Here is a 14,078-nt window from a genome sequence, read left to right on the forward strand (position 1 = left end):
GATTTGAAAGTCACTCTAGCCTGGAAGCCATTGCATTGGTCCAAAAAGTGGTTTCCCTGCCATGAAGAAGAACACTCATTTTGGGGAGGTTCTCCTTTGGCCCTTTCCCCCACTCATTTTTACCCTTGAATACATGAATGTTTACATATTTTTTTCTGACTCAATAGTCTCTGAGCACATTGCTCTTGTTAAATCATTAAAAGCTGGAGGGTCTTTTCAAAATTCTTTCTATGATTTATCATTTAAAGCCAGTGTTCTCTCTTCCTGCAAATCCAACAGCTTTAAAACTAAATTCTTGCAGATCCAAGTCATGTCTGAAAGGTTTATAGAATGACATACTGTGGTCATACGGTCAGTGCACAAATACCTCTACGATCGTACAATATTTTAAGGCAAAACAGTTTTGTAAGCTCCATGAGGTTATAGACAATGGCCCACTTATTTATTACTAAATCCCCAGCTCCTGGAAAACTGCCCCATGACATAAATCTGTTGAACAAGTAAATGAGGAATCTGCCTGGTGTAGTAAAACTGTTATTTTCACATATTTGAGGCCCATCTCTGTGTGCACATTGGATGTACACAAAGCCTCCTGGATGATTTTGCAGTACTGTGCATCTATATTGTGCACCACAGTCACCAAGGGACCCATTTTTCATAAATGGCTCCAGCATCACACTCTCCTCCTCCAGACTATTGCTGCTCATTCTAAATCCCTAAAGCTCTGTCATTTTCACTTAGATCCCCCAATACATAGACCTATTGTTGGACATACTTGGGTGGAGAGGAACATGCATGCTCAAGCTCCTTTTGAGAAGAAATCGCGACTGTCAGAAACGTGTTAGTTATCAAAATTAGCTCCATAGTTTATGAAACATAAATCTCAGTTCTAATGTGTTCATAGCAGTGTAAACTTGCATTTTAAAAAATTAAGCTAGGGAATAAAAATGGCTATAAGAATCATTTTGGGAGAGACCTACCATTATCTGTCTCAGTGAAGGGACAGCTGTGGTGTGTATTAGGATGGTTCCCTATGGGACTCCTGCTCTCTAGAACCCGTTCAGCATCACCTGTGCGCCTCTACTTCTCTACTGCTCCCTGACAGCTAGGAAATGTCACTAAAGAGAAATTCCTTCAGGCTTTCAAAACCTAGAATTCTCTGATTACAAAAAGGAAAATAGGATCAAAAATACAGAAAGACAAGATGTTCTATCTGTCCCAGTGAATGCCAGCTAATGGTAATGCCATTGATAAGTTCTCTACACAAATAGGATTTATTAATTAAGAGGAATCTCTATTTGTATTAACTCATCAAATTGCCCTAAAACCAGTCATTTCACACATATTGACATAACAATGTTTCTTTGCAAAAGTTAAAATGTTAGTGATAATGACTTTTTTTTTCAAGATAATTCAGCTGCTTCTTCTACCAGTTTCAGTATCAGTATCTGGGTTAGAATTTGAAGTATAAGGTATAATAAATAAGTTATCCTGAAAAATTCAAAGGCAACCAGATGCTCGAAGCTATAACACAGTTATAAGAAAAGTGTCCTTGTTCTAGGAGCTACACGCTGGAGAATTTGAAGATGGAGGGCCATGATGTATATAACTCTCTCTAGGGTGGGTCAGAGAAGAAAAATAGTGTGTGTGTGTGGGATGGGGTGTAGGTGTGTAAGTAAACAAGGAGAGAGTGACAAAGCACATGAAGGAGGACATTGAAAATGGTGAGGAATAGATACATGTGTTCTTTTAAAAAATATCTTATGTATTTAAGAGAGAGTGAAAGAGTGAGAGGGTATGGGAGCAGGCATTTCTCTATGAGGCATAGAGAAAGAAGCAGCCTCCCTGCTGAGCAGGGAGCCCAATGTGAGGCTCAATCCCAGAACTCAGGGATCATGGCCTGAGCTGAAGGCAGACACTTAACCGACTGAGTCACCCAGACACCCCTGCATGTGTTCTTTGTATTATCCATGAAGTTGTCCATTAAGTTTGAAATTATTTCCAAATAAAGCATTATTTAAAAAGAGTTCAGAACAGTGACAGTAAATAATTACATTATTTCATATTTTAGCATTCTTTGCTACCCCCACTATGTATACACACCTCATACACACATAGATACACATAAGTGACACTCATTGTACTTTCTTGCCTATGTAATGAGTATTAGCACAGTACATAGTGGGAAATTCATCTTGCTATCTGTTCATGTATTCAAGCTCTAAGTGATTCTAAGAGACCTTGTAGACAATGACCTGATTTTTAGGACAATGATTTTGAAGATGTAATGTCCTCCCTTATAAATGAAGCCATACTTCATGATGTACTCAATGCACTGAATGGGAAAAATATGCAGCCAAGAATACTCTATACCACAAGAATACTCTATCATTCAGAAAAGAAAAAGAGATAAAGAATTTCCCAGACACACAAAAACTAAATGAGTTCATGACCCATAAACCAGTTCTGAAAGGAATACCAAGGGGACTCTTTGCATGGGGAAAGAAAGACCAAGAATGACAAAGACTAGAAAGGAAAGAGAAAATCTCCCCAAACAATGGCAAAACAAGTAATAAAGTGGCAAATAAGTATATATCTATCAATAATTACTGTGAATGTAAATGGACTAAACACTCCAATCAAGATAAAGTGTGTCAGAATGGATATAAAAACAAGATCCACCTATATGCTGCCTACAAGAGACTCATTTTATACCTAAAGAAACCTGCGGATTGAAAATGAGGGGATGGAAAAACAATTATTGTGCAAATGGAAGTAAAAAAAAAAAAAAGCTGGAATAGCAACACCTACATCATACAAACTAGATTTTATGTAATTAATTAATTTTTAAGTATGCTCCATGGCCAGCATGGAGTCCAATGTGGGGATTGAACTCACAACCCTGAGATCAAGACCTGAGTTGAGCTAAAAAATCAGACACTTAATTGACTGAGTCACCTCGGTACCCCCAGAGAAGCTAGATTTTAAGCCAAATCCTGTAACAAAGAGATGAAGAAGGGCACTATATCATAATACAGGGGACAGTCCAACAAGAAGATATAACAATTGTAAATATTTATGCTCCCAACATGGGAACACACAAGTATATAAAACAATACCAAACATAAAGGAATTCATTGATAATAATACAACATTACTAAGAGACTTTAACACCCTACTTACAGCAATGGACACATCATCTAAGCAGAAAATCAACAAAGAAACAATGACTTTGAACAACAAGATGGACTTTACAGATATATTCAGAACATTTCATCCTAAAGCAGCAAAATACACATTCATTTCAAGTACACATGGGACATTCTCCAGAACAGATTACATTCTAGGTCACAAATCAGGTCTCAACAAGTACAGAAAGACTGAGATCATAACATGTTTATTTTTTTTTACCACAATGCTATGAAACTTGAAGTCAAGCATAAGAAAAAATTTGGGAAGACTACAACATGCTACTAAAGAATGAATGGGTCAACCAGGAAATCAAAGAAGAAATAAAAAGGATATGGAAACAAATGAAAATGAAAACACCATGGTCCAACACCTTTGGGATGCAGTAAAAAGTGGTCTTAAGAGGGAAGTATATAGTAATACAGGCTACCTCAAGAAGCAAGGAATTCTCAAATATACAACCTAACCTTACACCTAAGATAGTTAGAAAAAGAACGAACAAAGCCTAAAGCCAGCAACAGAAGGGAATTAATAAAGACTAGAGCAGAAAGAAATGACATAGAAACGAAAAGAATGGTAGTAGAGATCAATGAAACCAGGAGCTGGTTTGAAAAAATTAATTTGAAAAACTTAATAAAATTGATATTGCCAGACTTATCAAAAAGAAAAGAGAAAGGACCCAAATAAATAAAATCACAAATGAAAGAGGAGAAATAACAACCAATACCACAGAAATACAATGATAAGAGTATATTATGAAAATTTATTTATTTATTTATTTTATTTTTTGTTTTTATATTATGAAAATTTATATGCCAATAAGTTAGACAATCTGGAAGAAATGCATGAATTCTTAAAAGCATATAAACTACCAAAACTGAAATGAGAAGGAAGAGAAAACTTGAACAGACCCATAACCAGCAAAGAAATTAACTCAGTAATCAAAAATCTCCCAACAAACCGAAGTCCAGGGCAGATGGCTTCTGGGCAATTCTACCAAACATTTGAAGAAGAGTTAATACCTATTCTTCTCAAACTATTCCAAAAAAATATAAATGGAAGGAAAATTTCCAAACTCATTCTATGAGGCCAGCTTTACCCTGATTCCAAAACCAAAGACTCCACTAAAAAAAACAACTACTGGCTAAAATCCCTGATGAACATGGATGTAAAAATTCTCAGCAAAATACTAGCAAACTGAATCCAGCAGTACATTAAAAGATTAATTCACCACGATCAAGTAGGATTTATTCCTGGGCTGCATGGTAGTTCAATATTTGCAAATAAATCAGCGTGATCCACCACATTAATAAAAGAAAGGATAAGAACCATATGATCCTTGCAATAGATGCAGAAAAAAGCATTTGACAAAGTAAAACATCCAGTCATGAGAAAATCCCTCAACAAAGTAGGGCTAGAACATACCTCAACATAATAAAGGTCATCTATGAAAAACCCACAGCTGATGTCATCCTCAGTGAGGAGAAACAGAACTTCTCCTCTATGGTCACGAACAAGACAGGGATGTCTACTCTCACCACTGTTATTTAACATAGTACTAGAAGTCCTTGCCTCAGGAATCAGACAACAAAAAGAAGTAAAAGGCATCCAAATTGGCAATGAAGAAGTCAAACTTTCACTATTTGCAGATGACGTGGTACTCTATATAAAAAACCCAGAAGCCTCTACTGGAAAATTGCTAGAAATTACAGAGAAATCCAATACAATCACAGAATTTAAAATCAAGGTACAGAAATCTATTGTGTTTCTATATACACCAATAATAAAGCAGCAGAAAGAGCAATCAAGGAATCGGTCCCATTTATAACTGCACTGAAAACCATAAGATATCTAGGAGTTAACCTAGCCAAAGAGGTAAAGGATCTATATTCTAAAAACTACAAAAAATAAAGAAAAAATTGAAGATGACACAAAGAAATGGAAAAACATTCCATGCCCATGAATTGGAAGAATATTGTTAACATGTCTCTACTACCCAAAGCTATCTACACATTTAATGCAATCCCTATCAAAATACCACCAGTGTTTTTTTTACAGAGCTAGAACAATCCTAAAACTGGTATGAAACCACAAAAGACCCCAAATAACAAAAGCAATCCTGAAAAAGAAAAGCTAAAGGCATCACAGTTCTAGACTTCCAGACTTAGACTCCGTACTAGGCTATAATGACCAAGACACTCACTATATTACTAGCACAAAAACAGACACATAGATCAATGGAACAGAATAGAAAACCCAGAAGTGGACCCAAAACTATACTGTCAACTAATCTTTGACAAAGCAGGAAGGAATATCCAATGGAGAAAAGACAAGTCTCTTCAGCATGTGGTATTGGGAAAGTTGGAAAGACACGCAGAAGAATGAAACTGGACCACCTTCTTACATCATACACAAAAACAAATTCTAAATGGATAGAAGACCCATGTGAGACAGGAATCATCAAAACCCTAAAGAAGGAGAAAGGCAGTAACCTCTTTGACATCAGCCATAGCAAACTCTTAATAGGTATATGTCTCCTGAGGCACAGGAAATAAAAGCAAAAATAAACTATTGGGACTTCATCAATATAAAAAAACTTATACACAGCAAAGGAAACAATCAACAAAACTAAAAGACAATGTACATAATGGGAGAAGATATTTGCAAATGTCATATCTGATAAAGGGTTAGTATCCAAAATATGTAAAGAGCTTATAAAACTGAACACCTAAAAAACAAATAATCTAGTTAAAAAATGGACAGAAGACATCAATAGACATTTTCTCAAAGAAGATATACAAGAAAAGATGCTCGAAATCACTCATTATCAGGGAAATACAAATTAAAACCACAATAAGATACCACCTCACACCAGTCAGAATGGCAAAAATTAACAAAGGAAACAAAAGGTGTTGGCAAGGATGCAGAGAAAGGGGAACTCTCTTATACTATTGGTGGGAATGCAAACCAGTGCAGCCACTGAGCAAAACAGTATCAAGGTTCCTCAAAATTAAAAAATACAACCACCCTATGATCCAGCAATTGTATTACTAGGGATTAGCCCAAAGGATACAAAAATAGTGATTCAAAGGGATACATGTACCCCGATATTTATAGCAGCACTTTCAATAATAGCCAAATTATGGAAAGAGCCCAAATGTCTAGCGAATGATGAATGGATCAAGAAGGGGTTTCAACTTGACGGGATGAGCACTGGGTGTTATTCTATATGTTGGCAAATTGAACACCAATAAAACTATTTTTTTAAATCAAAAAAATAAAATAAAATAAAAGCATCTAATTTTGGCAATTTTTTGATGGTCTTTTGAGCCAAAGTGTATTTATTGCTTGAACACAATCATAAAGAAAGAAATTCACAAATTAATTAATTAATACAAAAAAGGAAGAGGTTTCATATACATTATATTTATATTTATATTTAATGTAATATTAACTTGGCCATCAAAAAGAATAAAATCTTGCCATTTACAACGATGTGGGTGGAGCTAAAGAGTATTATGCTAAGAGAAATAAGTGAGTCAGAGAAGGATAAATAAACACCATGTGATTTCACTGACATGTGAAATTTAAGAAATACAACAGATGAACATATCAGGGAATTAAAAAGAGAGGGGCAAGCCAGGAAATAGTTAACTATAGAGAACAAGCTGAGAATTACTGGAGGGAAGATGGGTTAAATGGGTGATGGATATTAGGAGAGCACTTGCTATGATGAGCCCTGGGTGTTATATGTAAGTAATGAATCACTAAATTCTATACCTGAAACTAATATTACACTGTATGTTAACTAACTGGAATTTAAATAACAACTTGAAAAAGAAATACATGAGGCCACCCTTTTGTCCCTTTGGATTTGGATAACACTAGCCCATGGCATACAACTACCTGAGAACATACCCTGGAAAAAGACAGCTGAGGCATATTGCCTAAACCACAGGATACTGAAAATTTGTCCAAAACTGACTAGTTTGGACTGCTGACTTCAAAAGTGCTGATGAATACAATGAACATGGAAGAAGTATGATTTATTCTGAACACATTTACTATGATTGATGGCCCCAATTTGGCAAGTTAGGTCACTCCCAGTGGAGATGAAAGTTTCACCGCCTTGCCTCTTTCAACATTCCTGTTGAGACAAATTTCATTCTTACTGGCCAATATACTAATAAATCATGTATAATTTTCAGCATAATGAATTTATTAGCTACACTGTGGATCAATGCTATACATAATATTCCTGAGTCAACATGAGCTCTTAATTAAATTTCCTTATTACAATGCCTCTGGAAATTTTTCTTCAGACTACTAAAATTCAAGACATAAGTCTAGGTTTCAACTAGTAATCATGCTAGTAATTTTTCTGAGATGGGCCAGGGCCAGGGCCAGGGTCAGGTTAGGAAGTGATCTATTATGAATGGCAGGTTATAAAACAGATATATGCGATCAAAACCACCATAATGGACTGAAACCATTCTAGGCCTCAAGTTATTCTGACACCCAGAGCAGTAAGTAAATTTCAGTTATTCCCTTACAAATATAAGAGATAAAAGATGGCAGTAGTGTGGGGAATGAAAAAGAAGGAAGTTAAAAATAAGTGAGAATAGGACAGTACTAGTTCTTCAGTACAAAACTGAAATCCTTATTTTAAATGAAGATCATTCAGAAATACAAAAAGAGCAGTGAGGGAGTAAGAAGCTAATTCTAAGGTAACTCCAAGGAAGAGGTTATTTAAATTAAATATCTGACCTGGATTATGTCCAAAGCTGAAGAGTTTTGTTGTCATTAATGAAGAAACATAAGAAAATATGTTTCTCTTGGTACCTACCAAGAAAGAAGGAAAAAAGAAGGGAAGACAAAGAAGGGAGAAAGAGGAGAGAGAGAGAGAGAGAGAGGAGACAGAAAGAGAAGAGAGACTGATAAAGATGGCAGCTAGACATCTTGGTGATCATTTCATAATATGTATAAATATCAAATCACTGTTGTACATCTAAAGCTGATACAACATTGTATATCAATTATACTTCAATAAAAAATAATAAGAGCACATAGGTGGTGCAGTTGATTAAGTGTCTGACTTGATTTGGGCTCAGGTCATGATCTCAGGGGGGTGGGATCCAGCCCCTCCTTCGGCTCAGTGCTGGGCATGGAGCCTGCTTAAAATTCTCTCTCTCCCTTTCCCTCTGCCTCTCTTCTCCATCTCTCTCTCTTTCTCTCTCTCTCTCACACACAAATAAATAAATAAATCTTTAAAAAAATTATAAATAAATAAATGCCACAAGGAAGAAAAAAATACTGTATTGATTATCTGAAAGTGGCTAAGGGAATAAATCTTACAAGTTCTCATCACAAGCAAAAGAAAAATTTGTAACGATGTAAGGTGACAGACTGTCAACTAGACTTTAATGGGGGTGATAATTTCACAATATATACAAACACCAAACCATTATGTCGTACACTTCAAGTTAATATAATGTTATATATCAGTTATATATCGATTAAGAGCAAAAACAAAGAAACAAAATCTACCGAGAAACAAAAATCCAGCTTTAAGATCCCAAACTGTCAGGCTGTCAGGCCCCCTTCAAAATATAAAAGTTTGCTTAAATATATTAGAAAAGCCTTTTCCTTTTTTAAATTTTATTAGTCAATTAGTAGGCCAATCAGCCAGTGTGACATTTCCATCCTTGGTACTCTCTCAAGTGAACTTGGTGGGCTACCATCAGAAGGCCCTAGCTGAGCTCCCATTGGTCCACTGGGTGCTCTAGGTGCTGGCTACACTACACAGCCTCTTAGAAAAAACCCACATAGCCTGATGCAGATGCTGTGAAAGTGGAGTTTGCTGTCAGGCCCTATAAGCTACACATGCTCCAGTATTTTATCACAATGAACCCGATGGGAAATACCTAGGAACAGGCCATAAATCTATTGGCAATGGATTTTCAGTATCTTGCACAACACAGTGATTTGTTAATATAAATTTGGTCTCTTTAAAACTAGTTTAAAATAAATAAAATAAATAAATAAACAAATAAACAAACAAATAAATAAATAAATAAAACTAGTTTTTATTCCTCTTAAAAATGCCAATAAATAATCTTCTGTTTACCAAAACACTTTTTAAAAATGTATTTAATCAAAGAATCAGTAACCCATGAATCAATTCCTCCATTAGTGATAATCCCTTCTCCATGCTTAGTTGTTTTTTTTTTTTGTTTTTTTTTTTAGGTTTGTGTCCTATCTTCCCAACATACAGCCTGACTTACAAGATTAAGGAGCATTTCAGTTGTAAAAATGTCCACAGGGTGCCCTACTTTTATAAAAGGACATAAATAATTAAGTTTTACTAAAGAAAAAAAAACCCAAAACATTCTATGCTTGCCTTAAAAACTGATTTCAAGTTCACTTATACCCAATTTTCATATTTTGACGGTTTTGCTTCTCTCTGCACATGCGGTTCCTTTCATTCCTGGTTACAAAGAATAAATGCAGTCTGTCACATGTGTAATACAAATAAAATATCACAAACTTTTCTTTGCAGAATAAAAATTTTAAAGCTAAAATTTCCTTGGAAAATAAGATCAGGAAATAATTGTCAAGAAAGTGTACATCAATAAAATATTCTGCCAAAGAGTATCATGTACAATGATAACCTAGAAATCTTGTTTCTTCCTTTGACTCATACTGTTTTAATCATATGACATCATGCATATCAATATTTGAAAGCTATTAGCTATTGGGACATTTCTACATAATATTGTCCTTAGAATCTATGTCTTGGGATTCTCTTATAGAGAAAGTCCATTTTATACCAATTTGTTTTGTTCCTTGGCAACTAGATATCCTTTGATAGGATCTGAGAATTAATATTCCTATTTCATAAAGAACATAAGAGAGATCCAAGCATATGATTTCAAAAGTGGTCTCTGTCCAAGTTGTCCCAATTTTTCCTGTGTGCTTTACAGATTCTGTTCTCATTCACCATGAAAATGGAAAACCATCGATTTCTTGATTCATTCAACAAATATTTATTGAACATGAAGTATATACTAAACACTGGATAAGATGTTGGACACAAACAGTCCTAGTGTGCCCCTCTGATAAGGGCTCCAATAGCACATACAGAACACAGAGACATCTAACTTGGTCTGGGGGTTGGAAGGCTCCGTATACGAGGATATTCCTGATACATCCAAAAAAGGGAGGAATTAGGTGCAGAGAAGAAGGAGCATGGGTGGAGTGGGAAGAAGGAGTGAATAGCTGGGGAGGAGTCCCCGACAGAGAGATAAGGTGGACAAAGGTGCAGAGTCATAGGAATACAGTGCACATGTGCAGTAGAGAGTGCGTGTGAATGAGACTGGAGAGAAGGGCCGGGGAGGATCGTGAAAGATCAATGACTAGTGAAGGCAGCTGGTCATGTCCCCAAGTGCTGGGGAAGCATGGAGAGATTTTTATTTATAAGACACTGATTCTTCTTTTTCTTTCTCATTCTAAGGAGGACAGAAGAGACAATATGCCTTTATGGAAAGTGAGTTGAGAAAACAGCTACAGGTTGCTGAAAAGATATAAGATCAACATCCTGTCCCAATGAGGACTTTTTCTTTCTTTTTTCTTTTTTTTTCAATGCACTAAGTCATCACACACCTTACTACATTTTTGGTCTCTATGAGGATATTGAAATATTGACTAGGTTTTCTGATATTCTGGAGTCTGAATGTCACTGGAGGGATGAATAAACAAAACAGATTGGATTCATATGGGTTTGCCATATGACACATTTTTTTCCACGTAAGATAGAGGAAAAACTGATTTCATTCAGTTTCCTGCCTTATATAGGTTAAAACTAAAGTCAGTGCTATTATCCCTCTGCCTATTCTGTTGTATTCAAATTTGATGTGGGATTGTGCTTTTACGGAAGAAATAATTTAATACCTTCTGCTACCTATTATTTCTTTTTTCTCATGGGTTTTAACTTTAAAAAGAAAAACATGGACTTTCTTTTCTTTGCGAAAACCCACTATTTTTAGACTTCAAGAATTTTTTAAGGTATCAAATAAACATGATTATTAATTTATCCTAACCACATTGTAATTACTTCTAAGTTAAGTATCTTGTAATATGTGCAATCTTCTATATTACCCCTAGATGGTCAGTTTTTAATAGCTCAAAAGTTACAAAAACTTCATTACAATTACCAAAATGAAGTTCTATTGTAGATTCTAGAGTGACAAAACATGAACCACACTGGCTTGAGGCCCAGAGCTTAAAACTACCTATTCACACTCTAGTTAGAAAATACCTGTATGTATGAAATACAAAATCTGAGATCTCTACAGAGAATTCTGAAATCTCAGTATCTTTGTTTATAAGAAAGTAAAAACTTGTCCCCACAGTAAAACTCATACTGCCATCACGCTGAGGTTCTCTTAGGATACAGATTTCATCTGAGTGAACACGGTTGTTGATAGTGGTAGTATATTTCACACGTGCTTAAGAAATCACTATCTATTCAGACAATGAGGACAGTGAAAGTAAAACACAAAAGTATTGTTTTGCTAGGAGCTGAATCTCAGTCTTCCTGCTTCATTCTTTGTTCATTTGTGCACTCACTTGTTAGTTTACTCATTCAAAAATATATATTGGACAATTTCTTTTTTTTATTGGACAATTTCTATGGCAAACACAGTGACAGGTGCTCAGTTCAATGATGATTAAAAACACATCTGGTTTCTATGCTTGAGCATCTCGCCTATGGAGTACAGAGTCAAAGAATGCTAACAAAAAATAGAAATCTTAAATCTGATTGTCATACGTAAAAATGCCACCCCCCAAAAAAAGACAAATTATCTTTTAGTCAGGAATGAAGACTCAATGCATTGAGGAAGATTACACATGTAAACAAATATAAATCTGAATGACTGATAGGTGATATAGATTTCAAAAAAGAAAGGGCTTTAGGCAGTAGGTCCTAGCTTTGGATTTGGGTTTCAAGTCAAGCCATGTGCCCTTGAGCCAGTTATCCAAGTCCTTTAAACCTCAGTCTTCTCTTCTGTAAAATGAGAATAAAACTGCCTTATTAGATAGTATGAGAAATTGGCTAAAGGTACAAGCACCTCATTAAATTGTAGTTATCATAATTGTTGTTTCCTGGAGTCATGGAACTTTTACATTGGAGGGAACATTTCAATTTTGTCTGGAAGACAAGCATAGTTTATCAGGCAGACAGAGTTTGTTAGGGTGTTCCAGACAGAAGGAACAAAGTGTGCGAATTCATGTGACCAGAATTAAAGTGGTTTCTTGGGGGGAACAGCCAATGGATGGTGCAGGTGGAGCACAATGGCATCCAAATAATGGGTTTTTCTATCTTTTCTTTCCACTGATAAACATAGAAAAGCATTCTAAAAATCAGTTTAAATTCTTTCTCTTTATTCCTTCTCCATACCTCATAACAATGAAATACATACCTCTTTTAGAGTAACTCAATGTTAAGAGACTTGGTACAACAAGATTAGCAGATTTCACAGCATTGGACAAAAAAGAGAAACACAACTTGACAGCAAACATGTTCCATGTGAGGCTTGAATGCTCCAGCAGGTTTTGAAGAAGCAATTAAAGTGCTAAAACCTGGTTCAGAGGTATTTATCTGGTATTAGGTATTTATTTATCGGAGCTCCTACCATCATCCTTATCACTCTTTTATACCTAATAAAAAGCCATTTCTCAGTGCTTATACTATTTGTGAATTCTTTTCCAGGAAGGAAGTTCCTTTTTGAGGCAATGGGAAAGCCCTCTCCTTCTTCCCTGGGAGATTCCTGAGCAACCACCAGCAGTCACCGCGAACACACTAGTATTTGCATAGGTCTTCTTGTCTATGGCGCTTGAATGACACACACGTCCACATGGCCATGATAGCCTTCATCAAGACTCCACTCTTGGCACAATTAACCTGACCTGGTGCTGTTTCAATAAATAACTTTTCTCTGTTGTAAGGACCAAGGCTTTTAAAAATTAAAACTGTTTCTGATTTCTGAATATGAAAGTTTCTTTCTTCAGTATAGATTATTTGGAAAAAAGTGCAATGGGGTACATGAGAACAAAATTGAAATTCTACCATTAATTCATTCTACCATTCAGAGACAATCACTGTGAACATTTTGATGTATTTTTGTCTAATCTTTTTTTTTTTTTCTCTTCCTAAGTTGATCCTTGAGAGATTTCCAACAGGGGAATTAGTAGGTCAAAAGGAATATACCTTTTTAAACCTCTTGATGTATACTGTAAAATTTTTTTTTAGAAAAACAATTTCTGCTTTTATGAGTACTGAGAATGTCACATGATATTCTAATCAACACATGAGAAATATGTAAAAACTTTGCAAATGTTATTTCTTTAATTTGTACTTCTTATTACAAGTAAGAAAGATCAATTTTTATGCTATTTATATCATTTTCCTTTCCTTTCTTTTTTTTTTTTTTGAAGTATAGTTGAGATACAGTATTACATTACTTTCAGGTGATTCAACAATGTGACTCAATAAATCTGTGTGATCTATGCTATGCTATGACCACCACAAGTGGAGGTACCACTTGAAGAAAGACCAATTTTTAAGTTTATATTTTATTTTTTGCCAAGTTATATAGGTACAGAAGGAATTTAGTATTATACCAAGACTAAAAAAACCTAAAAATCTCCTGCACTGCCTCCTCCAACCCTTGTACATACAGGTACTTCCCCAAAGGTAGTCACTTTCAAATCTTGTAGCTGATGTATTTGCTATATTCTTCTATATCCCTCGATGACATACCTGTACTGCTATTTCTTAATACTTCAATTTTAGACATCCGTTTTTAATATTCAATTAGAAAATGAGA

The 14,078-nt window shown here is 35.2% G+C and overlaps 1 protein-coding gene across 44 annotated transcripts in view; it reads right to left on the reverse strand.

Annotated features, from left to right (window-relative positions):
* Positions 1 to 14,078, reverse strand: part of PDE4D (phosphodiesterase 4D) — a 1,448,272-nt gene that overhangs the window by 73,665 nt on the left and 1,360,529 nt on the right. The window contains exon 1 of one of the 44 annotated variants that reach the window (XM_072826566.1): positions 7,957 to 8,027. The exons of the other annotated variants lie outside the window; for them this stretch is intronic. Within the exon in view, the coding sequence (XP_072682667.1) occupies positions 7,957 to 7,993 (37 nt within the window). The 5' untranslated portion in view covers positions 7,994 to 8,027. Of the gene's footprint in view, positions 1 to 7,956; positions 8,028 to 14,078 lie in introns of those variants that run through there. 44 annotated transcript variants of the gene reach the window in all.

Source organism: Canis lupus, chromosome 5 (genome assembly GCF_048164855.1).
Source record: "Canis lupus baileyi chromosome 5, mCanLup2.hap1, whole genome shotgun sequence".
Classification (NCBI taxonomy): domain Eukaryota; kingdom Metazoa; phylum Chordata; class Mammalia; order Carnivora; family Canidae; genus Canis; species Canis lupus.